Source organism: Myotis daubentonii, chromosome 3 (assembly GCF_963259705.1).
Source record: "Myotis daubentonii chromosome 3, mMyoDau2.1, whole genome shotgun sequence".
Lineage (NCBI taxonomy): Eukaryota > Metazoa > Chordata > Mammalia > Chiroptera > Vespertilionidae > Myotis > Myotis daubentonii.
The window spans coordinates 195,238,803-195,264,551 of record NC_081842.1 but is presented as its reverse complement, the minus strand read 5'-3'; the positions used below and the strand labels follow the sequence as shown (position 1 = coordinate 195,264,551).

Sequence of the window (25,749 nt, the reverse complement as noted above, 5' to 3'; positions counted from 1 at the left end):
ATCTTACTAACCTTAAGTGTTCACTCTTCAAAGAGGATCTTTTCATTTCTTTTGAGTAAACATTAGTCAGCTGCTTCCCCGAGTACACATGGGTGAGACCTTAATGGAAAAACAATATAAAGACAATCTAATAGTATCGTAAGTTTCAACCCAAGAGGAATAGTTAGCAGCAGCAATGATTGAGTTGTATGATCTCTCCTTTCTCTCCATCCCACACCCATCACCACCTGAGGGTGAATTAGTGAGGGCAGGGATAAACTGGTACAAGGCCCGCTACGTATAACCTGCCCCAACTCTCTTCTGAGAAAGAAAACCCCTTAACTGCCAATACAGAAAGCACTGCTGCTTCAATAGGACCAACACTCACTTGCCAAGATATGGGGCTATATTTACAAATTTTATTATTTTTTATCCCAAAAATACATATAAATGAAAACCTGCTCTTCAAATGCAGGGAGATTTTACCTATAATGTAGCATTACATTTACATCACAAAACATCCTCATATGAAAATCAGTTGCAGCTCTTTCATACACAATTAGATATATATTCACACTATATATATGTAAGTAGTTATGAATTATCTACTTACGCAGATTCCTTTAGTGGAAAATTAGGAAATTCCCATGCTTTCCAGCCTTGGGAAGGTAAATACCACCTCTCTAGATGTTTTTAAAAAGATGAAACATGTAAACTACACAACCTCCTTTAGACATGTACACATGTTGCTAGAAGAAAGCAAGGACCCTGCCACATAAATAATAGTGTGTTTCTCAAAAGAGAAAGAGATAACATTTGAATAAAAATGCAAAGTTGAAGAACAGGTAAGATGGTCAAAATTGTTATGTACACGCTCCATGGAGAAATGAGAATTCTCTCACAGGAAACAGATCCTCGATGCATCTCAGCCTCTCGTGACATTAAATCGGCCCCCACTGGCAGTAGTCATGATCTTCCTGTACAGTCAAATGCTTAAGCATGCTCCTTAAAGCATCTGTTTAAGTCCAACAGTCAATAATGAGGTCATGTGGTAAATTCCCACCCCCACCCCCCAAAAAAAGAAGTGCAAAATCAACTTCTGTGACTCAAGAGCTCAACCAGGTCAAAGCTTTGGTATATACAGGAGGCTGTTTTGGTGATAACCAAAGCTTAGAAAGATTCTGTTAAGGGATTTGCCCCAGGAACAAAAACAAAACAAACCCAGTCCACAAAACCTATAAATAAAGTAACTGTACAAAGAGAACAAGCCACAATTCCCCTTTAGACAAGGGTTTATAGTTTCCTAGGCAGCAGTTCTGAAAGCACCAACTAAAGCCACAATGCTTCTACGAGAACACAATGTGTTGGTGAGACTGTTCTGAAAACATATGCCCACAGGCAAGTGGCTAATGTGCCACAGAAAAAAGTTCAAACACAAGTCAGTTTTCTTACATTAAAACATAAGCTGGTCAGCAACCGAAGAGAGACTTAAGGCAATAAGAGGCGTTACAAAGCGCGCCACGGTGCTCGAGTCAATCAAAAAGCCTTCGCAGAAAGGAAAGGTCTCTCAAGAGTTTGGGTTGTTTATTAGTTTGCTAGCTGTCAGATACTTCCTCCTCCTCCTCTTCATCCTCATCTTCTTTCCTGTCTACTTCAGAGGTGTCAGAGGACTCATGCAGCAGAACATACTCTCTGCTGCTGAACCCAAATTTAAGTACGTCTTTTTCCTTCAGTTCGTAGTATCTCTGTGGCTCAATGCGCTTGTTATTCAAGAATGTTCCATTGCCTGAACCAAGGTCAATGATGTAGGGCTTCACCCTGCGGCCAACTGTCCCATCAGCACGGGTGTATTCCACAAGCCTGGAAGAGATGAGAGAGAGAAGCCTAAGGGGGGTGAGGGTAGGTAGAGGAGGATATGGGGGGATAATGGTGATGAAAGACTTGACATAGGGTGGAGAATACACAATACAATATATAGATGATGTATTATAGAACTGAACACCTGAAACCTATAATTTTATTAACCAGTCACCCCAATAAGTTCAATATAAAAAAGAAAAAGAGAGAGAAAACTGTGGACCAAATCTTGCCTCAGATCATCCAGCTTTTTGTTAACACAGCCTAGATGTGGTAAATAACTGGCTTCAATACAGTTCAAGTTCAAACTAAGAAACAAGGAGAAGACATGACCTTAAATCTAGAAATTAGGAGCAAGTTAAATAATACTTCGTAAAAAAGTGAGACCTGGTACTTGGTGGATAGGAAATTCATGATAGATCAAAAGCTTAAAATGTAGCCCATGCCAGGTAGCTTAGTTGGTTAGAGCATTGTCCTGATACATAAAGGTCATGGGTTCCATCCCCAATCAAGTTGCACATAAGAATTAACCAATGAATGCATAAATAAATGGAACAACAAATCAATGTTTCTCTCTCCCTTTCGCTCTCTAAAATCAATCAATAAATTTGCCATAATTAAGAAAATTTTGGGGGTTGTTTATAACTTCAAAGTTAAGAGTACTAGATTTGAGCCAGAGTTCTATTATGGGGACCACTTAGGCAAGTCACTTGGCTTTGCTGAATGTTAGTCTTCTCACCTGTCAGATGGGGACATTATACCTATGCTATCCTCCTAACAGGATTGATGGGAGGATCAAACAATAGCAGATGTACTATGCAAACTGTCAAGACATAGCCAACACATTCTCAATTATATTTCCATTTAACAACCCTGTGAGGTAGGTAGAAACTGAGGCCCAGAGAGTGGCTTGTCCCAGGTCAAACACCTGGCAAGTGGCAGGATTCCCAACCCCAAGTTCAATGCTCTTATACAAATATAAGTAATTATTTAAAGGGTAATTAGATTAATACTCCTTAAGACAAACATTAGATATAAGGGGTACGGATTCTTCTGCATATACATGCACACACAACTTAGTAATCCTGAGACACTAGCTTTTGCTCACACTTGACTTTCTTTCTGCAAATGCACTTACCTATACTGAAAGACCGCGTGCTGCTTTGAACAAGAGGGATGATCGATTGGAATGTCTGCAATACGGCGGTGTCGCCCCAGGAGGTAAGCGCTTTGTCGATGGATGTACATGATTGGAAGCACCTCATCATTTTTAAATGGGTAGAGACGCCACCGTTTTTTAGGGATACGTGCTTCGGGGGGCTCGCTATATTTAATGACTACACCTCGGAAGGTGTTAGTGTCCTCAAGAAGTGCCCCAGAAAGTTCAAAGCTTGGCTTTTCCTTGACGGGCACCTCTTTGTTTTTGTTGTTGCCACCAGGTGGAGGAACCAACTCCTGAGACTCATTACCGCTGGTACTGCCTTCATTCTTTTGGCGATGCTCCCGCCTTCGGGCATTATAAAACTCCCGCTCTGCTTCCTGAGCCGGCAGGTTCTGAAGGTCTCGATCACGTCCCTGAGCCGACCCACTCCCAGGTCTCTCATTAGAGGCTCTCCTCTGGTGGGAGTGGCCCCTGTGCCTGCCTCGGTCACTATTCCTAGCTCGCCTGTGCTCCTGTTCCGATGCTTCCCGGTGCTGCCGATCTTCCCGTTCTCTCCGGGGTGGATGATCTTCACGCTCCTGAAATTTGAGCAGACTCAGTAAATTCAAGGCAGTCCAAAATCTATGAACAAGCTGCATTCAAAAGTCATTTGTGATTTGGACTTTGGCATTCAAGAGCAAAATGCCGCCCAGCCAGCCTGGCTCAGTGGTTGAGCTCCGGCTATGAACTACGAGGTCATGGTTCAATTCCCAGTCAGGGCATATATGCCCAGGTTGCAGACTCAATCCCCCGCCGATCAATGATTCTCATCATTGATGTTTCTATCTCCCTTCCTCTCTGAAATCAATATATATATATATATTTTAAAGCAAAATGCCCCACAGAAATAAGGCTATCAGTGGTGGTTATGTTTCCATGCAAGGCCACACTGACTGTGTATCCCATGCTGTTGCCCAATTACAGCTCTAACAGTGTCAGCCCATGTTCAGAGCTCTAGAAACAGGAGTGCCTGCAGGCAAACTTAAAAGGGATCATATACAGAAAATAGAACTAACAAAGAGAGCTAACTAGTCACAAACAGGATAAATGTGTAAAGAAAAAGCTAGCTTTCTCCTATACCAACAGTTTAAAAATGTCTCCTTTCAACAGTAACAAAAATTACTCAATACCCAGGAATACACTTAATATGTAAGATCTGCCCGGGATCAATTGGTTGAAGTGGCATCCCCTGCACCGGAAGATCCCGTTTGATTCCCAGTCAGGGCATATTTTTGTCTTGACTGTATAGAGGTCACCATTGCAAGAAACAAGGTAAAGAGTATACGCCTATATTAGTTTTACAAGTACAGGCATATACTCTCTTTCATTCAACAAAAAAGCAGGTAAAAAAAGTCACCCAGTTTTGAGAAAATCCCATGGCAGACGCAGGTGAATACATGCACAAGACTTTAGCGATGGTGGTAACGGGCTCTAGATTCAGACCCAGCACCAGAACATCTCAGTCCACTCACCTGCTTCACTTTGACTGTCGAGTGGTGAGGACTTCGGCTTCTGTTACTCCGAGGAGACTTGCTTCTTCTCCCTGAGGACTTTTTCTTTTTGGCTGGGGACCTGTTAAGAGAATGGCACACACAGGATTTTATCTCCATTTCCCTCCCCCATGTAAATTACCTTCAAATATCAGGTTTGTGAAGGTCTCTGCTTTTCACACTACAGGAGTCAGGAGCTTCACCTTCCTAGCCCACCGTCTCCCCTGAGTTCCAGACCCACAGACATAACTGCCTACCAAACCTTCTCACACTTAGATAACATAACTCTTGATTCCCGACCCTTCAAAACGTCTCCTCTCTGTCTTTGCCATGGCAGTGGCACCACCATCCACCCTGCTCAAGCCAAAAAGCTAGAAGTCATTCTTGACCCCTTTCCCCTCACCAACAGCGTCCACACCCCTCCCCCACAGTCACATTCAACCCATCAGCAAGTCCTCTCCCGTCTCCTCCCTCTCCTACCTCATTCCAACCACTCTCCTTGATCACCACACTGGATTTTTTTCTATTCCTAAAACAATCACAATTGTCCGGACCAGGTAGCTCAGGTGGTTAGCGTGTCATCCAAATACACCAAAGCTGCAGGTCCCATCCCAGCAGAACACATACAAAAGTCAACCACTGTATGCATAAATAAGTGGAACAAAAATCGATGTTTCTCCCTCTTTCTCCCTTCCTCCCTCTCTAAACCAATCAATAAAAATAAATGAGCCCTAACCGGCTTGGCTCCGTGGATAGAGCATCCGCCTGTGGACCGAAAGGTCCCAGGTAGGATTCCAAACAAGGGCAAATACCTTGGTTGCGGGCACATCCCCAATGGGGGGTGTGCAGGAGGGAGCTGATCCGAGTCATTGATGTTTCTATCCCTCTCCCTTCCTCTCTGTAAAAAAAATCAGTAAAATATGTTTAAATAAATAAATAAAATAAAAAATAAATAAGACAATCACAACTGATTCCATTACAGGTTCTTTGCACACACAGTTTCCCCTGCCTGGGTCCTTACAAGGCTAGATTAGTCTTATCATTCAGGTCTCAGCTCAAATGGCACCTTTTCAAAGCAGCCTTCTCCCACTTCCCTCCAATCTCTGTCAGGTTAAATGTTTTAACCTACTCGTAATGCTTGTTACTAACAAACTATTTTCTTTATTTGCTAGTTATTTTGTCTCAGGGTCAGAGGACATCAATTCAAGAGGGTAATGTCCATCTATCTTTCATTTTACTTTATTTTTGAGAGAGAGGGAGGAAGAGGAGGAGACCTCGATTTGTTGTTCCACGTACTTATACAATCCACCGGTTGGTTCTTGCTTGTGCCCTGACCCGGGACCCAGCGGAACCACACGAGGCTCTCACCAACCGAGCCATCCGGCCCCCCGTTCAGCCCCGGTACCCGGGCAGTCTTCAGCACATGACAGGTACTCAGTAAAACTATGTGGAACGAATAAATGAACGCGCCTAGCAAGACAACCCTGGGCGCTCCGTGTGGAAACCTTTGGGGGCAGATCATTAGAAAGACACCGCCCACACTCCACTCGCAGGCAGGTGGGGGAACCTTTCAACTTAAAATGATCCTTGCTGGCCGCTACGTGCTGGGCACACAGACACGAAGAGGTGGGGTCCTGTCCACTAGGCCCTTCACGCGCAGCGACAACGCTAGTGACAAATCAACAGTAACACCAGCACCGCCGGTCCTTGCCCCGCCGCTGCGCTCTGCACTCAGGTGTGTTTCTAACGCCGCCGGCCCGCCCCGCGGCTTCCCACTCACCGGCTGCGTCTCTGCGTTCGGTTCCCGCGGTGACCAGGGCGGCCCGGCTCGCCGGCCGGCGGGGACGCGCTGCCGCCGGAGTCCGGGCGGCGGTGAGCGGGAGGCGCGGCCTCGGGGCTCAGGCGCTCTTGCTTCACCACCACCGTCGCCGCCGCCGTCGCCACCGCGTCCTCGTCCCGGTGCCTGCGCCGGCTCCCCCGCTCCCGCTCGCTCTTCACCTCTTTCATGATGCGATGTCCGCGGAGCGCAGGGGAAACTCGGCCGTTGAGCTCCCCTCGTAGACAGGAAATGACGTGCCAGACCCTGGGACTTCCGCTCTTAGAGTACACGCTCTCCCAGAAACCCTCGCGAGGCCGAGGCTAAACACGTGACGACCCTGTTGTGGGCGGGGCCGTCAGGACGCAGCTCGGGTGGCGGGAGTTTTAAGTTTCAAAAACCAACTCCTGGGAAAACGCTATACTCCAAGCTGTTGCCGCGTCATTAGTCCTTCCTAAACCCCGAGACAACCGAAGAGCTCAGCATCAGGCATTGTTTAGCCAACGGATGATGTTATATCGCCATTTGCAATGCTATCTACAAACTCTGTTATGACAAAAACAAAACAAAACCCAGACGTTAAGCGAAAGAAACAGGATACAAAGTTGTGCGCAAACTGTGCTTACATTTATGTTTGGAAATGCGAAGGCAAGAAGGGAGTAAATGCGATCATAGATAGTATACCGTGGGCAAACCATTAGTATTTCTCCAACTGTTACGTTGTCTCTTCGCCACTTAATTAAAGACAATTGATTTTTAAAACCTGGGAACTCCAGATGTCTTCCTCTATGACTCCCGCTTTGCAGATGACAAAATCGGGAGTCAGAGAAGGTGATCTGCCACCTCGCTCAAATTGCGAGCTAAAGCGTGGCACAGGAACGCGAGCCCATTTTCCCTACTTCCAAGAGCAGAGGAGCGACCCGATGAGCAGGAAGCCTGCCTGCCGAGCTAAGCAAGGAAGAACCTTACCCGGAAGCTGCGCCGAGAGAAACTCGCGCGATGCTGGCCCCGCCCAACTCCAAAGCCCCGCCCAGGCCTGGAGGCTTGGAGGAGGGGTTTCCATGGTGACAGTAAACAAGGCCCTGCCTTTGAGGGGCTATTGCTGGGCTACTCGCCGGCACCATGATCCCCCCCGCGGACTCTTTACTCAAGTATGACACCCCGGTGCTGGTGAGCCGGAATACGGAGAAACGGAGCCCCAAAGTAAGGATGGGTCTCAGGGGGGCAGGGGAGCCCGGAACTCCTATGGGGAAAGACAGATGCCTGCGTTGAAGATCCGGAGTCCCAAGAAATAGAGGCTGAAGCAACTGAGAGTAAAGAAAATGGGATAGGGAAAGGAGGATAGGAGAGCGGAACCAGAAGCCCAGATGTTGGGCCACTCCAGAGGGTAAATTTAGGACGGGAAAAGAAGTCACAGGGAGATGAATGAGATTCGCCGTTTTTCATGGTAGCCGGTGCAAGAATAGATCTGGTGGCGAAAGCAGAGGCCTGAGCACCCGGGCCAGAAACATCGGTTCAAGGAGATGCAAGCGTTGGATTGGGGTGGGACCAGAGACTCGGCCTCCTTCAGCTCTGAGACATAACTTCTGCTGAGAAGACAGATGGGGAAAGTGTGTGGGAGACCTGGAGCAAGGACCAGGTGCTTAGTATCAGAATCACCTCCTGCCCCAATGTGTCTCTTCCTCCCAGGCTCGGCCATTGAAAGTCAGCCCCCAGCAGCCTGGACCCTCAGGTCCAATCCCACCGCCAACCAAGACCAAGCTCTCAATTTCCTGTGTCCCAGATCCTACAAAGCAGGCAGAAGAAATCTTGAATGCTATCCTGCCACCAAGGTAAAAGAAAAAAAACACTAAAATAAATAAATAAATAAATAAATAAATAAATAAATAAGCAGGGGTAGTGGGCAGGCCCAGGCTTTTGCATCCCAGAACTTGGGAACATGGCAAGAGGCACACTGTCTCTGATCCTGGCTGATCTTTCCTCCCAGTGTCTCTGAGTTCCTAGAGCTTACAGATGGCTGGATCCTGGGAAGGTGGGGCTACCTTGTTCTCTATCTACCCTCATTTCCAGAGTGCTCATGGCTTTAAATACCATCTATGTGCTGAGGCTCCCAAATGTATATTTCCAGATCTGTCCTCTCCTCTAAACTCCAGAGCCATATATTCTGCTACTGCTTTCCTACCTTCATGGAGATGTTAATAGGGCACTCAAGCCACCCCATCCATTTGGTTCAACATGTTCAACCCGAGCTGGGATTCTCAGTGGTTAGAGCATTGGCCTGTGGACCAAAGGGTCTCGGGTTCAATTTTTGGTAAGGGTATGTACCTCGTTTGCAGGTTTCCCAGCCCTGGTAGTGGCATGTGTGGGAGGCAACAAATCAATGTCTCTCACATTGATGTTTCTCTCTCTCTTTCTCTCCTTTCCTCCCTTCCACTCTCTCTAGAAATCAATGGAAAAAATATCTTCGGGTGAGGATTTAAAAAAAAACAAAAACCCTCAACATGTCCAAACTCATAATTTCTTCCTTACCCCAACCTGCTCATCCTGTCTTCCCTTTCTATTAGGGGCTCAGGCCACCTCTCATCCTTCTTGGTCTTTCATATCACAGATGCTATCCTTTATTGATTTCTTTTGGCCCCACCTTGAAATCTTATCCAAAATCTGACCATTTTTCACCAGCTCTGCTTCCATCATCTTGTTTCTAGTCACTGTTTATCACCTGTACTACTGCAGTGGCCTCCCACTGCAAACCTGGCTTCCACTCTTTGCCCCTACAATCTATGCTCCACACAGCCCCCAAATCATAAGTCAGACCATGCCAGGCTTCTGCCAGAAACTCATGGCTTCCCATCTTATCAGACCAAAACTCACAGTCTTTTCAGTGGTCTGTGAGACCTGGCATGATCCCGCCCCAACATTCCTGTGATCTTATCTCCTGTCATTTTCTTTCTTGTTCATGGTGCTAATGCCACAGGGGCCACTGCTTGCTGTCTCAGAATCACTTCACTCTTCCACCTCAGGGCCTTGACAACTGCTATTCTTACTGCCAAGGATGCTCTTCCCCGAATAGTCACCTGGTTCCCGTCCTTCCTTTACTCTGGTCTTGCTCAAATGCCATTTCTTCAAGGAGGACTTCCTTGAGAATCCTCATAAAAGAGCTCCTTCTCCCTCCATGATCCCCTTACTCTGTTCTTTCTTCTGCAGCCACACTTATCACTGGCTGATGTGCCTGTTCCACTATTTTTTATATAATCCGTTGACAGCACAGTTTTTAAGGCTCTGATGAAACGAGAGCCTGCAATTTCCTCTCAGGTGGAAGTCAAAGAAAGGGGAGGGGTTGATTTTCCTGCGGATTCCTTCCCACCATCCATGGAAGTCCTCTCCCCCACGGTGATTCTGCCCATAGGCTCCCTCCTTGTGATTCTACTAGAACCTGGCCATGCCTCTGACCCAAGGTTCGCTATGAGGAGCTACATGGCTTTAAGAACGTCCCTACCACCCACTGCACACATTCACCTCTTTCTGACTGGCACATGGTTTATGGTGCCCTGTGTCTCCCACCCCACAAGTCAGTGGGCAATTTCCACTGGGCCTTCTGTTCATATCAAGCAACAACCATACATTTGTGCTGGACACATTAGGAGGGTGAGATCTGGAGCATGGGTGATGATTTCACAGAGGGCTGGAGGAGAGTGGAGCTTGCCCAGCCCTGAGGGAGGGGCCCTGTGGAGGCAGCTGAGTGGGTGTGGCTTTGGGACCACACACTCCCCAAGGAAGAAGGAAGAATGGGGGATCCTGATAGATTGGTGACAGAGCTGCCCCTCACTCTTGCCCAGGCAGAGAGCTCAGAGGGCCATCTCTGCTCATGTCCTGAGGACCCTCTCTGGCGATGGGTTTCTCTCAGCCTGGCTGTGTCTGTGCCGCAGGGAGTGGGTGGAAGACACACAGCTATGGATCCAGCAGGTGTCCAGCACACCCAGCACCCGGATGGATGTGGTGCACCTTCAGGAGCAGCTGGACCTGAAGCTGCAGCAGCGGCAGGCCCGGGAGACTGGTATCTGCCCTGTCCGCCGGGAGCTCTACTCACAGTGTTTTGGTGCGTGGCCAGGGGGAAGGGTGCACTACACTCTACTACCTCTTTCTCTTCCCCTTCAGCACAGCCCCAAGCTCTGAGTATCCCTGAGCTGAAGCCCACCCCATCCTGAGATCATCTGTGCCCCCACTCCCTGTCTCCCCCTGGATCTGCTAAATGCACCCTCTTCTCCCTCCCAGCCCTGCCTCTCCCACCAGTCCCCCCACTTGCCGGTCAACCTGACAACTTGGTCCCTCACCTCTTAGCAGATATTGGAGTAAATGAGAACTTCCATTATAAATCTTTGTTTTCTTTCAAAGATTTCTATAATAAGCATGTGTTCATTTTTTAATCAGAAAAAATAATGTGCTATATTTATTTCCATCTATCAACATTCAGCCCTTGGTCCAGAAAGCACTTCAGGGTAATTTGCTGTTAACAGACAGAAGGATTTAAGTTCTCCCTCCTCAAGTGCAGGTGTGAGTGGCTGTCCTCTGCCCAGTCCATGTCCTGGCCCACATGGACTGGGACATGCAAACCACCTCCAAACCCTGAGGCAGCTGCAAGGGCTACGGGCTCCCTGCGGTCTGAGTGTGGTGGTTTATCTCCCAGGACAGCATTTATGGAGGAGAGGGGTGGGCAAGCTGTAGACTGTGCTGTTTCCAGCCACAAACCAGCTCAGCCAAGGAGACACATGGGATTTCCCATCTGCTTTAAAGCAGCCACCATCTTCCAATTGAAAAGTTAGGTTTCTTTGAATAGTACCCAGTTCTTGGCTGAAGATGGAAGAGAGGGGCCTCATGCTGCAAGCAAACCTAGGGCTCCTGTCTCCCTCTGCCCTGGGCTTGCCGACTGCCAAACTCCCAAGTGCCAAGTTCAGAGCAGTGGCTACATGGCAAGGCTCCTGGGACCACTGAAGGCCCCTCCCTGGGATCTGTCTCCAAGTGAGGAGGACACCTTCCCATAGGAAGGGTGGTTTGCAGTAGACAGGTGTATGTCCACTCCCCCCCACACCCCCACACCCCCACCTACCTTCTCTGACCTCTGTGTGTGTGTGCATTGGAAGATGAGCTGATTCGTGAGGTCACCATCAACTGTGCGGAGAGGGGGCTGCTGCTGCTGCGAGTCCGGGACGAGATCCGCATGACCATCGCTGCCTACCAGACCTTGTATGAGAGCAGCGTGGCGTTTGGCATGAGGAAGGCGCTGCAGGCTGAACAGGGGAAGTCAGACATGGAGAGGAAAGTGAGTGGGGTTTACACAAGCCTTTGGCCCTGGACTCCTCTGTCTCAGGGTCACATGGTTGTCATTCTGGCACTACAGGCTGGCCTCCTAGGGTGCTCTCCGTCACCTCAGTGAGGACCCTTGGTTCAGAGTGTAAGGGGCACCGCAGGTTGTCCTCTTGGACGTGCTGTGTCAGGCACTGACCTCCCACTGGGTGGCAGTACAGACCCTGGCAATGTCTTGGGTTGCACAGTGTGTTCCAGGGCCCCTCCACCAGGGCACTCAAGCCGCCCCATCCACTTGGCGACGTCCCAGGATGACTGGGGTTCTGTCCTCAGATTACAGAATTAGAAACAGAAAAGAGAGACTTGGAGAGGCAAGTCAACGAGCAGAAGGCAAAGTGTGAGGCCACGGAGAAGCGGGAGAGTGAGAGGAGACAGGTGGAGGAGAAGAAGCACAATGAGGAAATTCAGTTCCTGAAGCGGACGAATCAGCAGCTGAAGGTAATCACACAGACCCCGGTGGAGGTGCACGTCCACCCGCCCTCCAAGCCACAGAGGCCAAGCATTTGGTTCTTTTTCCTACGGATGACTATTGTAAAATCCTCACTGGAGGACAGTTTTTCCCTTGATTTTTAGAGAATGAAAGGGGCGGGGGGGGGGGGGGGAGATATCTCACATGGACTCGTTGCCTCCCACACGCCCTGACCCAGGCTGGGGATCAAACCTACGACCCTTCAGTCCGAGGGCCAACACTAACCATTGACCTAAACCGCCCAGGGTCAGATGACTTTAAATACTATCTATATGCGCTACCCAGGAGTAAAGGAAGCTGACTTTTGGGGGGAGGAAAGGGGGTGAGTGAGGGGCGATGAGGGTTCATTACCTGGATTCTCCATTCTTCTGGTTCTGGAGGGGGCTCTGTTCTTAACTCTGAATCCCCATGATCCCTCAGACTGGCTCTCCAGTGTTTTTTCCCCCCTTGGAAAACAGTTGCCCATTCTTGGGAGGGGTGGATATGGCAAAAAGCAGAACTTCCTCCCCAAGGCAGCTGGTGTCTGGCCCTTCCTAGCGTGGGCGGAGCTCTCAGTGCTTTCCCACCTGCAGTCAGTCCCCGCCTAGACCCTGCATTTGGGTCAGGCAGGGAAGGCCCTTTGAGACGGAAGAACCATTTCAAACCAGGATGTGTGGTCAGAGGAACTTGTGTTTTCCCTCAAAACCCTCTTGCAGGTGTATACTTTTATCCAGCTGAGCTGGAGGGAAGGGAAGGAGGGGGGCTGGTGAAGAAAAGGGCTGAGCAGGGGCCAGGCCTCTGAAACTCCAGGCTGTCTGGTCCAAAAGTTCTCAAAGACTGGATTCCAGCCCTGGCCAGTGTGGCGCAGTTGGTTGGAGTATCATTCCATACACTGAAAGGTTGTGGGTTCAATCCCTGGTGAGTGCATATGGGAAGGCAACTGATCAATGTTTCTCTCTCACATCAGTGTTTCTCTCTCTCTCTTCCCCCTCTCTAAAATGAAGAAGAATGTCCTTAAGTGAGGATTTTTTTTAAAAAGGTTGGATTCCAGACCAGCACTATTCTCATCACAGATGATTGGGCCCATGCCAGATCTACCGAATCAGAAACTTTGGGGTGGGGGGGTCCAACAATCTGTTCTAACAAGGTCTCCAAGTGATTCTGATGCTTGCTAAAGTTCGAGAACCACTGTTCTAGATATGGGGCCTACTGACATTTAGTGGCTGTCTCCCATGGCCCTTGGCCAGAAGGGGCCCCTGAATTTTTCTCCCTCTCCACCCTAGTCTCATAGAAAACTTACATTCTTGGGATTGGTAGGTTTGTTGGCACTACAAACCAAGACAGGCACTTGAGATAAAGGGCTTGTATTAGTGGCTAGTGCTAGTGCAGGATGACACAGATTTTCTTGTTGCTGAGTTTAACAACAAAAAAGCTACAAACGTTTACTGCCAGATGTGCATGTTTACTTAGCAGCCTCTGAAGCTGCCTCCCTTATCTGCCACCCTCCTTTACCTTAAGCCCAAGTTCCTCAGTTCCTCTATAATACTGGCAGCAAGAGCAAAACAGAGCACCTTGGCATCTCTCTAACATTAACAAGCAACGCTGTAATCCCCAGAGTGAAGGACTCTTTAGAAGTGAGTTATTTTTATTGGCTCAAAACTGCACTGCAAATAAAGCAGTGTTTGCAGTCCCCAGGATAGACCTACTTAAAGATCTGTCCACACACCATGATAGTAAATTATGTTACTGGCTGCCAGAGGAGCAGAGCAAATAACTCCCAAGTGTCTTCGGCTCTACATGCAAGACAGACAGCTCCCTACTCACTGGTAGCAATTTTCTCTAATTGGGTGTCAAGTTGTCTCAGTGGCTGAAAATTTGCTGTTTCCCAAACCTCTTGTCCCAGCACAGAGCTCCCAGGATCCCAAAGTTTAACTTAGCAGACATATTCAGGCCTGAAATCTGAGCCATGAAAAACCACTATTTCAACAACTTTGATTCAATTTCCTTTTCAATGCTTTATATTATGCACTGAGCCATTATTGTATGGAAACCAGGACAGCTCTGGTTTCTCCTAATGTAGCAAGACAGTATGCCAAGCCAGAAACCAGCTAATCTAGAAAATATGGAGCTGGGAATGAAGGGGGGAGGGGTTTTTGGAGTGGCAGCATTGGGATTATCCTTCCCAGAGACTTTTATCACCTCTCAGCTATTTGTGTTAGGCTGCAAGTTTTAAATATTAATGGAGTTTGTTTTTGCTTTGCAGGCCCAACTGGAAGGCATTATTGCACCAAAGAAGTGATAATTTCCATATGGGTCCCACAAACACTACTACCCCATCGTAAGCCCTTTGTAATAAAAAGCTAGTTTCCTAAATGAACAAGCCATACGCTCCCCTGATCACCACCTACATATTTGTCAGAAGTCACACCATTGCCCCAGAGTCACGAAACACCTAAGTCTGGCAGCCAGACTCTTGGTTGGGCCATGGAAGGTGGTGAGGCCCAGGCAGCCGTCTCTGGCCAGCCTTGGGATGTGCCAACTCAAATAGTAAGACGTAGCATCCGCCCCTTTCCGCTGCATCCCTCTTTGCTGAGGCAACTGCTTTCTCATCACTAAGCCTAGCGAGACACAGCTGGTTCCACCCCATTCCTGGTCCAGTTCATCTTGTACCTGAACTTGGGCCCCTCTGGCCTCAATCTTTCCCTTATTTGATGTCTTTTCACCATCCCGGCTCCAACAGTTCTGGTAACTCCTTTTGAAGGATAGATTTATCCTGTATCTGATCCCCGCTTGTCAACTGGACCCCTTCCTTAGTTTGACTGCCTAGGTGAGGAGGCAGTGGGAGAGTCAAACCCATGACTTTGAAGTAAATGTTTCCTGGAAAGAACTGTGTTCATGGTGAACTGCTTGTACCTCAGCTCTTCCCCCAAAACCTTTTTGTTCACTTTCTTCTGCTGAAAATCAAACCCTGGCCCTATACCCCTCTAAGTAGCTAAATTTAGTTAACAATGGGAGAGGCACCCAAACCTACCTGCAGTCCTAATTATTGTCAGGCTACGGCCTGCAGGCAACTGCATTTTACTGTTCCTCCCAAGTTAAACTCAAAGTTTAGACGCGCAGGACTCTTCTGGCTTCGTAGACCCAGACTACATAAGCGACAGGGTGGGCTAGGGCAAGCTGCGTGACTTCAGCACCCCCTCAGCTGGAATGTTTCTCAGTGCTCTGTGTTCCCCTGGAGATGTGAGGGCTCTCGCAGTGGAGCCTGACCTGCCACCATCCTGGTAGGGTTTCCAGATTCACTGACAAACTGCAGACCAAGAGCTACCTTCACCTTCCACCAAGTCAAACACCCCCATCTGACTCTCAAATTTGAAGGCACAGCTTCCCCTTGTCCAGGGTCCTGAGGAGTTCTAAGGCTCCCTCTGCTCTGCACACGGTCGTTTTCATGGGAAAGAATGCCACTCACTGAGATGTACTCGGGCCACGCCTCCTTAACAGTATAGCACGGATATCCCACCCGGACCCACCTACCAGGCGCAGTGAGGGACAAGAGAAGCTGCGGCAGCCCTGTCTTCATATTTTGAAGCCCAGGCCACGCCCACTACATCCTTGAAATTTTGTTCTTACTGTTCTGTTCCAACAGCTTCCGTTCCACAATGCTAACTGCTGGGACAGAAGAAACACCACCCTTTCATTCCATAGATATCATCCTTGTTTCTGTCAGACATTCACGTGACAGAGCTTCTCTCTGGAGGAACCACAGGGCTGATCCGTGTCGGAAATGCCAATGGACTCCATCGCTGAAATTCTTGGGGTCGGGGGCTGGCACTGGTGAATGGTTTCAGCTGTCAAACCTCAGAACAAATGCACAGTGGCCTTAGAAATGCCAGCGGGGCAGGAAGGAATTGAACACAGTCTCTAATGCGTATTTTTGTATAATTTAATAAACAGCTTTTAAAATGTTACTGCTTATGCTTGAATTTTTTGTGTTTGCGCTTCTGTCCATCTGAGTCATCGGTCTTCTTTTTGTTCCTGTTCCTATTTTTCACGTTGTGTGTTTCATAGTAGCGGACACCAACTTTTCTGGATTGTTGCTTCCGTGCTGCTCGCCTCCGCTGTAAAAAACGGCAAAACAAAAAAGGCAAACCATTCAAACTCTGAAAATCACAAAACGGGCCCCCGTTTCTTTGTGCTCCACCCCCGTGCCACCTCCACAGCTACCAGAAGCAGTCAGTGCTAACGAGGGAGGGTCTATCTCCCAGGCCAACTTTGTGCTTCCACTGTGATTTGTGACAAGTCCAAGTTACAGACTCAATTGGCCCAGCCCTCATCCAATGTTTAGATCCATTCTACTGCACTCCTGACATGTGGTCCCCTGGTCAAAGGCCAAACATTTCCGACAAGCTCTCCACCTCCTAAGAGGGCCCGTTCCAGCTCTGAAGAGCCCAGTTACAAAGCTAACTTCACAGGGAACAAAGATCCGTCTGCCTAGTAACAGCTCTGCTCCTTGTGTGTCATTTCCCTGGGGCCACATAAAACCAACTGATGCATCCAGATGATAGGCTACACTCGAGAACAAGACCTTCATCCACTGGGCCAACTCCTGATCCTATTTAACTGCCTTCAACTCCGTCACTTGGGAGTGGGGTTCCGTGAACTCCACTCTGGGTCACTAGTTTCAGAAAGAGCGCACGGTAAGAACGAGGCTCCTCCTCTCTACCTTCTATACCTGGGTGATGCTTAAGGTAAAAAACACATACTTCCTTAGATGTCAACGTCTTTCGAGATTTATTTGGATGTTCCTCTTCCCTCTGTGCCTTCCTCTTCTTGCCCTTTTTGGCAGGTGCTAGAAACATCGAATACACACACACAAAAAGAAACAGGAATTTTCTATTCAAAATATTCCTATGAATCCTAAGATGGGAAGGAACTTGATACGCTGGAAGAAGGACAAAGGCCAGAGTGAATGGAGTATGGCGAGCAAAGTGCAGAGTGAAGCAGGATGAGAAGGGGAGGGTATCAGGCCAGGAGGGACCCCACAAGCCATGGCAAGGTGTGCATTTATGTCATGAAAACACACTCTTCTTGATTTAGAAGCTGTTAGTCCAATGGAGTAAAATATAAATGCATAAACCACCCTGCCCACCACAAAAAATAAAATCTGCCTGCAGACCCACCCTTAAACGGTAAGGCTAATAATGTAGCCTGTTGAAGAGGGTTTCCTGAATTACCAATTTAATCCTAAGAAATGTGCAGAATAAAAAGTGGATAATTCTATTTGTATTACAGATTGTGGAACCAAGGTAATTTGCCAGATGTAAATAATTGTGTAGACATGATGGTACAAGAGATAACTTAAAGATTTAGCTTGGATTTCCTGAAGATGCCAATCACATCTAAATGATTTAATAATTTAACTCTACCCGTATCTTCCACATCTTCTTCAGCTGTTGTTTCTTGCTCTTCAGATTTTGCAAAAACCATTTCACTGAGTCCCTTGGATATTCTGAAACAGAAAAGCAAAATGATGAAGCTGTCGGACATTCCCCTCCACTGCCCAAGCCACATGCTGACTTGAGACAGCCTTACAGGTTAAGACAACCCAGTCCTGTTCAGTTATCACCACTGGCAGGTAAAAGGCAACACTCCACAGTTGCGCAGCTCCCTGAGCAATTCTAAAAAACAACAAGGAAGCTTCTCATATTTTAAGGAGCTGAATTTTGAAAATCTAACAGATCACTTTTTAAAACTGTGGGCAATACCCCCTAACCCCCCATCCCATAAACATATCACTCTAGCGCTCACGGCAAGCTTCTTGGAAAGAAAAGAGCAGACTGCAATTGGTTGAGATGAAAATACCTGACTGCTGAGAACTTTTTCGCTTTGGCTTTGTTTAAAAACTTCTGATATTTAGCGATCTTTTCATCCAGGGCTTTAATCACTGCCTTGGTGTCGTTTTCCTGGTGTTCTTCCCGGGACTCTGGGGAATACTCTTCCTCCTCGCACCCCTGTTGCGCCTGTTCCTCCTCCTCCTCCTCCTCCTCTGCAGAGCTCTCTAGCTCCTCATCCATATCTGACATCTCCAAAGGAACCAGGTCATCCCCAGAAAACTCAGGCACGACGTTGATTTTGCCGAAGTTCTGCCGAACCCGCGCAAGGATCTGCTGCATCTCTGAGCTGGCGTCACAGGGACTGTTCACTCCTTTTTCCTTCTCGAGGACAGATTCTGACTCTTCACCTACAGTTTCTGTGATGTCCTCTTCTGGGTTGTTCTGGGTTGTTTCAGTGGCAGCTTCCAAAGATGATGAGGATGGCAGCTATTCAGGCCCAAGGGCAGAGGCGGGGGAGAGAAATCAGAAAAGAAAAATGGAATTTCTGAATTTATACCTTGCTCTCAAATGAATAGTCCTCTTCTTAGGACTAAGGGGGAGTGTTGAGAATGCCCAAATATGCGACATGTCATTATCTATTTTACACCAATGTGCAGTAAACTCAGAACCCAGCATTAAAGATCAAAGAATGATATCTGCAGTTCCAGAGAAAGGACCCACTGTAAGAGTATTTAATCATTACAACCAAACACCTTCTTACTGCTGGGTAAGATTCCCTACAACTTCCCAGAGGATTGTAAGGAATGGGTGTTGTGGAGATAAGCAGCATTTGTTCAGGAAGTAACCAGTGCTAAGGAGAGGCACTGGGGAGACATCTGAAAGAAAGGTATGAGGTGAGTTCAGAAGGAGCAGGAACATGAAAATGACGAGCCTGTTTCAGATAACAATGTAAAGAGAAGTATGTACCAGACTTTATACTGATGCTTCTCAGATGCAGTATTTTATTCTTGTAACGGAAACTCACAGAACTTAAGTGATTTTCCAAAAAAAGTGCTAAACAGTTCAGAAATCTATAAAATTCAGGAAATTTTATAAAATGTATATATATTTATGTACATTTTTCTAGCAAAGTGATTTTTAGCTTTTGGATTCTCAAGGGGGGTTCTGCCACCACAAAGCTGGTTCTAATGAATGTCAGTTAAAGAAATGAGTTTTGGCAATGCCTCTGTTCCTTAAGCGTAGGAAAAGACACAAGTACCAGAAGAGCACTTACATTTAATAAGCCCTCTTTTTTCAAGGCCCTAAAGACTAGTGTTTAAATTTGGTCTTCTAGCCCGGCCGGGGTGGCTCAGGGGCTGAGCACTGACCTATGAGCCAGGAGGTCACAGTTCGATTCCCGGTCAGGGCACATGCCTGAGTTGTGGGCTTAATCCCCAGTAGGGGGCGTATAGGAGGCAGGTAGTCAATTATTCTCTCATCATTGATGTTTCTATCTCTCTCCCTCTCCCTTCCTCTCTAAAATCAATAAGACAATATATTTTTAAAATTGGCCTTCTGCCATGCACCTACTTTCTGGTTTCCAAATGCCACCCCCTGCAAGGTCATGGTGAGGGCATTCTGAACTGGGAGACACTGCAATTGAAATACCTAGCTGGTAAAGGGGGGCGATCAAGACACCACACCTAGGCCAGTCACCATGCTCTCCAAGAGGTGGGCCCACCCTGTCCTTACCTGGGGGGCTGTAGGGGGCTCTTCAAGGGGGTCTGCATTGGGTGGCTTGACAAAGAAAGGAATGCGGCCCCTCTGCCAGTCATTGAGAACCATCTTGCCCACAGTCTGCAAGTCAGGCTCGCCGCCCTGAAACATCACAAAAAGACTCCCAATTAAATTAAAGACCAAAACCAGCACCCAGTTTGGAGGCACATCAGCAGTTGCTCATCACCACCATCTACTTGCCACCAGGTTTCATGCTGCTCACACCTCCCCGACAAAGGAAGGTCCAGACCACATCACAGCTGCCTGCAGATGTCCCCGTCTGAAACCTCACAAACCCTGGCTCACCTTTAACAACTTCCCTGTCCGGAAAGCGAGCTTCTCAAGAAAGTCCTCAGCATTCTCCCAGGAATCAATCTTGTATGTCTTGCTGATATACTCTGGTTTTGCTCGTTCGAGTACAGCACCAATGTGGTCTTCGGGAGCCTTAATTTTTTCAACTTGAACCTAGATGTTAATAGGAAAGCTCTTGCTTACCAACCTTATTATGGGAGCAGGAAGCTCGCAGTACTGTTTGTAATAATATCTGAAAACAGATTTCAAAACCACATAGCAAGTGGGTCTTGGCAGGAGCCTGTCTCTGAGGTGGCTGGACGTGGTGGGCCAGAAGGAGCGCCACCAAAAGTCGGCCACAGCCACGGAGCCCAGGACTCAGCTTGAATCCCAGTTCACCACAAACTAACTGAGTGGCTTCCGCAAGCAGTTTAAACTTGGAATGCTTCAGCTACTCACTGGCAGAAATGGTTAAAAGTCTACCAATCCCAGCACACAAGGAGAACGGAGTAGCTTGAGACAGGAGGGGAGGAATGTGTACAGGATGTATAGCCAGCAGCACTGGTTAAGGTTAAGTGGAACCAGTTAAAGTTTTTGGTTGTATTAAGAAACAAGTGAGGAAATGACTGAGTTCCAAAATGACTCAACCCGTAAACCCACAAAGATGAATTATCACTAAACATAAACAGGCCCTACTTCCCTTCGGATCCCATGTGTAAACTACAAACTCTTTTTGTGGGATGACATTAACCAGATATGCCCATGGTTCCACTAACTCCTCAAACAGGCTTAAGGGGAATGGAGAGGGTGCCCTGTTCAGCATCATGTTCCTAAAATTTGGTAAGACAGCTTGACCCAAACTGTCTTCCAAAGGAGAGAAAAGCAAAGGTATCCAGTGTCCCCCACAGAACGTTTTCCCCAAAAGGCAAACCAAGAGCCTGTGAGGACCAGAGTACTTACAACTCCTTTCAGCACAATGTCTGTCTCCGAGTCCTCAGAGGGGTAAACCACACCTGGACAGTCGATAAGGAATATCCGACGCATCAAGGTAATATACTGCCAGACCTGAAACAGAAAAAAGCCAGAGACTCCCCAGGTCAAACACTAATTTCACAAACCCCTGATGCTTATGAAGCGGGCACGGGAGGGGGAAGAGTCAAAAGAAGCCACCTGCTGAGGAACGAAGCTAGGAAGACTCTCCTCTACGTGTGCCATGCAGGAGGCACTTCACGAAGTATAAAACATAGTTCCCATCAGCTAAGGGTCTAAAAATAATGCAGAGGCAGGATCCTCATCTAGTATTGTGCAATAACATCCAGCAAACCTCTCCCTGATTTTATAAGTACTCTTGGAAGCTTAATACTGTTTGGACTCTCTTCCTTTCAGCAGCAGTATGCTGCCCCCCAAATATTCTGTGTTCCAGGGTATGACCCCAAATGCCAGAAACTACCCTAAAGTTGAGCTTTCTTAACCCATTGGATATTCTTAAGTTAGTTTTTTTTTTTAAATATTTTTATTGATTTCAGAGAGGAAGAGAGGGATAGAGAGATAGAAACATCAATGATAAGAGAAAATCACAGATAGGCTGCCTCCTGCATGTCCCCTACTAGGGATCAAGCCCGCAACCCAGGCATGTGCCCTTGGCCAGAATCGAACCCGGGACCCTTCAGTCCACAGGCCGACGCTCTATCCATTGAGCCAAACCAGCTAGGGCTTGAGTTAGCTTTGTGTATCAAAGTAAAACGTTGCAGTGACAATTTAAAACAGACTTAAATATGAACAGCACTTACCAAATGCCAAAGCCTCATAGCAGCATACAAGGTACTCTTAGTCTTACTGAAATGGGCAGAAACCACTCAGCACATTCCAAACTATTATGTTGAGACTAACCCTTCAATGGTAGTTAGTCTTCATTCAAGAGCAGCAATAGAAATCTCCATGTCCTACATAATCACCCTCCATGGAGATAAAGTCTTAGAAGAAAATGGGATCCCCTTAAACCAGACATACCTTCGTTTCACCTGCAATGGGGGCCACGTTGCACACTTTCTTGGAGCGTAATGTGTTTATCACAGAGCTCTTGCCAACATTTGGATAGCCAATGAACCCGACGCTGATCTGTTTCTTGTCAGTATGCAACTGTTTGAAAAAAGAACACACACTACATAAGCGCAGTCATGAAAATCCCTTTGGACAAACAGGTTGCATTACTTTGCTAACATAAAGAATATAGTGTGACATTGTTGTTAGTATTTTATTTAAAGCACAGACACACACCACCTGCGTAGTCTGAGCAGGCTGGATACATATGCTTATTAATAAATCAGAGGCGAGTCATTTCCTCAGTCATCCATGTGAAATTATTCTTGAATGTTTTAAGGTTAAAAGTATGTAGGTCAAGAAACAAAGGAAGAAACAGTTTGTTAGTCATCAATTTAGAAGAACACCAACCACTGATAAAATGTCTTCACGGAAGAGAACCTCAGCAGATGCACCAACTGCCAACCCCAGTCCCATCCCTTTTCGCTGCACAATACATTTTGTGTTTTCATTGCCAAAAAGAAACGAAGGAGGCAGAGCTCAAGAAGAGGGTCTACAAATGGATGGGGACTCTGGCTAAAGGTGGCAGAGTAAACATCCATGTCTACCTCACTGCTTCCCCCAACTCTCCCAGAATGACAGCAGTGGGAATGAATACCCACAGAACCAAACATTTAAAACCAAAAAATGAGCTGGAGATGAGACAATAAACACTAACATGTGATATTAACAAAACACTAGCAGCTAAAAAGTAGTATCTAATTTGCCCACTATAAAATACAAAAACTAAGTGGCTACAAAGGAAGAAAAACTAAAAATCCAGCAAAAATGATGTCAATGAATCACAAAAGACCTCAGAAATTAGCAATGCAGATAGCTCTGAGGGCTGGACAGAAATCAAGGAGACATGGAGAGTTTGTAGAAACTGTCACTTCCCCACACCTGCCCCTCACTCATCATGGGCACAAAACTTCCCTAAACCTGAGCCTTAGGGGATAATGGTATTTTTGAAACCCAGCATTTCTGAAAAGACCTTTAATTTTCAGACCTGAAAGGGACCCTAGATTTAGAGTTAACAGTGGCTGAAAGCAAGTGTTCCCTAAATGATTAACTGAAAGCTTAAATAATGAATAGTGAGACTAGGATCTGACTTTCACTGAGTTCCCAGAACCTTGTCCAGGCTTATCCACCTCTGAGCTGGAGAACGAAGACTTCGTTCTGGGGGAACTCACAGGCTCAAGAGTAAAGACCCATAGACACAGACATCTATGGTGTCCTTCAACAAAATACTGGGTTTCTATCCAATCACCCTACAGCAGTGGTTCTCAACCTTCCTAATGCCGCGACCCAGTTCCTCATGTTGTGGTGACCCCCGATTTCATTGTTACAAACTGAACATAATTAAAGCATAGTGATTAATCACAAAAACAATATGTAATTACATATGTGTTTTCCGATGGTCTTAGGCCACCCCTGTGAAAGGGTCGTTCAACCCCCAAAGGGGTCACGACCCACAGGTTGAGAACCGCTGCCCTACAGTGAAGTCTTATCATTCAACAACCTCCCACCCCCGACAAAACTGTATCAGCTTTTTGTAGTGGCTCACTCTTAAATATGAATGGAGAGCCAAGAATAACCAAACATTTGAAGTGTTAGCAGAAAAGAGAAAACACACGAAGAAACTGGAGGAAACGTAGTCATTGTTAAGAAGAGAGGAAAATTTCAAAACACCACTATCATTCTCAGAGACAGATGATAATCCATCTGTGAAAAAAGAATAGGCTATAAAGGGGGGCAGGACAATTCAGAGTTAAACAAGAGATCTCAGGAATTAAAAGTGAGAGGTAAAATTAATCTTGCAATAAACAGGTAGATGATCAATTCAAAAACTACCAAGAAAATAGAGCAATATGTCATAAATATACTGAAATAAAGCTAAAAAATCCAAGAATTAAACCAGGAGACAAAACCAATTCCTGAATGAGAACAGAGATGACTGGGGGGTGAGGGTGGGGTGGGGATTTCCAAAAAATAACACAGGAATATATCAGACTGAAAGTCCCATCCAATGTCTGGCTCACTGAATTATAAAAGAGCCACCTTAAAGCACATCACTATGAAATTTTAGAACAGAAATTTTTTAAAAATTCCAGCCACAAAGGATTAGGAGTCAGAGTGGCCTGATTTCTCCACAGACATGTCAGAAGACAATGCAGCAATACCCTTGACTGCTGGGGAGAAATGCTGTAAGGGAAAGATATGTTGCAAGGTCTCAAAAAATGTTCTTCTAAACACTGCTACTCAGGAGTAAACCAAGAAAAGGGATCAATGCCTAAGACCCCATACAGGAAACAGCAGATGGTGGTGAAAGGCAAGGCAGGAAGACCCTGCAGCTGGCCGGGAGCAGCTGGTGCCCCTGGAAGGGAGGTGCCCGCTCATCCTAGGAGGTCCCACTCCACCAGGTAATCTGCTGGGCCATTAGTGACATATAAAATAGAGCAAGTTAACATCAGAGAAAACAGAAGGTTTGATTAGAAAGCAATTATAATCACAGTACTGTGTGGATCAGCTGCAATTGATATTTTACAGTCATGATGCAAACACTGAATTTAGCCAAACATAATGATATAGGAAGAACAGAGGGAGGGTAAGTATGTGTGCAGGGAAGGTGTAAGAAACCTAATTCTGATTTTCCACCATAGGAACTTAAATATCTACAACTGTGGGGGTGGGGGGAAGGGGAATCAAGAAATAGACTCATAGCATGTATTCAAATATGGAAGGGTGGGACAGAGAACATGTGTCTTTTGTTAGAAGCCAGGTAGAATCAATTAAATACGCGAAATTGCAGGTACAGAATATGAAGCTTTGAGAACATTTGCTAGGGTGATCCGATGGGGTTTCAGGGCTTCCCTGAGGAACTGACATCTGACCAGGAGTTTGGCAGACGGGACAGAAACAGCTCAGGCCCTGAGGGCAAAGGACGGGTGGCAGGCCTTGAAAGCCCGGGGCAGGGAACAGAGTGTGAGCTCACGGGTCCATCAAGTAGAGGTTGGGCCATAAGATGCAGAGATATGGCAGAAAGGGAAGCAACGTTGGTCAGGGTGGGAGCCAAGGTTGACCTAGTAACCCCTTATAATCATGAGGCTCTATGGTTTTTTACATCAGTAGAACACACGTTTCTTATTACAAAGAAGATATAGGAAGTAAGGAGTGCGCCAAAACCGGTTTGGCTCAGTGGATAGAGCGTCGGCCTGCAGACTGAAGGGTCCCAGGTTTGATTCCGGTCAAGGGCATGTACCTTGGTTGCGGGCACATCCCCAGTGGGGAGTGTGCAGGAGGCAGCTGATCGATGTTTCTCTCTCATCGATGTTTCTAGCTCTCTATCTCTCTCCTTTCCTCTCTGTAAAAACTCAATAAAATATATTTAAAAAAAAAAAAAAAGAAAAAAAAAAAGAAAAGGAAGTAAGGAGTGTAACTTTCTGACAAACTGGCAAGAGAAATTATTAACACAAACCCACAGCTTCACAACCAGAGAAACAGATCAGGTCTGAATACCTTTCCAAACTGCCGTAGAAGCTGAATAAACGCTCCTTTGCCAAAGGGGTTAGTAAGACTTGCATGGAAAGCAAGTGTTGGATAATCCTGGGAGAGGACAGCAACCCATCGTTTCTAAAGAG

General features: G+C 46.7%; 3 protein-coding genes across 4 annotated transcripts in view; 1 reads left to right on the top strand and 2 right to left on the bottom strand.

Moving 5' to 3' along the window:
- Positions 1–376: 376 nt before the first annotated feature.
- Positions 377–6,619, bottom strand: SNIP1 (Smad nuclear interacting protein 1). 2 transcript variants are annotated; one of them, XM_059690142.1, is made up of 4 exons: positions 6,308–6,619; positions 4,510–4,609; positions 2,975–3,576; positions 377–1,863 (listed from the first exon to the last, which is right to left on the bottom strand). In XM_059690142.1, exons 1-4 carry the CDS (start codon positions 6,532–6,534, stop codon positions 1,575–1,577), a joined length of 1,218 nt encoding a protein of 405 aa, XP_059546125.1. In that variant the 5' UTR covers positions 6,535–6,619; the 3' UTR covers positions 377–1,574. The 2 variants fall into 2 exon arrangements, with proteins under 2 accessions (XP_059546125.1, XP_059546127.1); XM_059690144.1 differs by having other exon boundaries at positions 377–1,839; positions 6,308–6,617.
- Positions 6,620–6,757: 138 nt separating this feature from the next.
- On the top strand, positions 6,758–16,117 carry DNALI1 (dynein axonemal light intermediate chain 1). The gene is made up of 6 exons (XM_059690145.1): positions 6,758–7,546; positions 8,033–8,175; positions 10,270–10,439; positions 11,482–11,660; positions 11,978–12,142; positions 14,416–16,117. The coding sequence occupies exons 1-6, from the start codon at positions 7,466–7,468 to the stop codon at positions 14,449–14,451; spliced, it is 774 nt and encodes a 257-aa protein (XP_059546128.1). The 5' UTR covers positions 6,758–7,465; the 3' UTR covers positions 14,452–16,117.
- The window catches only part of GNL2 (G protein nucleolar 2), a 22,739-nt gene continuing 13,061 nt past the window's right edge, over positions 16,072–25,749 (bottom strand). The window contains exons 8-16 of the mRNA XM_059690141.1: positions 25,628–25,741; positions 22,040–22,168; positions 20,990–21,094; positions 20,045–20,203; positions 19,715–19,840; positions 18,012–18,469; positions 17,576–17,658; positions 16,913–16,998; positions 16,072–16,267 (exon numbers count right to left, since the gene is read on the bottom strand). Coding sequence (XP_059546124.1) covers positions 16,115–16,267; positions 16,913–16,998; positions 17,576–17,658; positions 18,012–18,469; positions 19,715–19,840; positions 20,045–20,203; positions 20,990–21,094; positions 22,040–22,168; positions 25,628–25,741 — 1,413 coding nt within the window. The 3' untranslated portion in view covers positions 16,072–16,114. The remainder of the gene's footprint in view (positions 16,268–16,912; positions 16,999–17,575; positions 17,659–18,011; positions 18,470–19,714; positions 19,841–20,044; positions 20,204–20,989; positions 21,095–22,039; positions 22,169–25,627; positions 25,742–25,749) is intronic.

Excerpts from the sequence above, each read along its gene's own strand:
- SNIP1 (XM_059690142.1), bottom strand. The coding sequence starts at position 6,534 with ATGAAAGAGGTGAAGAGCGAGCGGGAGCGGGGGAGCCGGCGCAGGCAC. Across the intron at positions 3,577-4,509 it reads CGACAGTCAAAGTGAAGCAG|GAGCGTGAAGATCATCCACC; the intron begins GTGAGTGGACTG and ends CTCAAATTTCAG. Across the intron at positions 1,864-2,974 it reads CACGCGGTCTTTCAGTATAG|GCTTCTCTCTCTCATCTCTT; the intron begins GTAAGTGCATTT and ends CACCCCCCTTAG.
- DNALI1 (XM_059690145.1), top strand. The coding sequence starts at position 7,466 with ATGATCCCCCCCGCGGACTCTTTACTCAAGTATGACACCCCGGTGCTG. Across the intron at positions 10,440-11,481 it reads GCTCTACTCACAGTGTTTTG|ATGAGCTGATTCGTGAGGTC; the intron begins GTGCGTGGCCAG and ends GTGCATTGGAAG. Across the intron at positions 12,143-14,415 it reads GGACGAATCAGCAGCTGAAG|GCCCAACTGGAAGGCATTAT; the intron begins GTAATCACACAG and ends TTTGCTTTGCAG.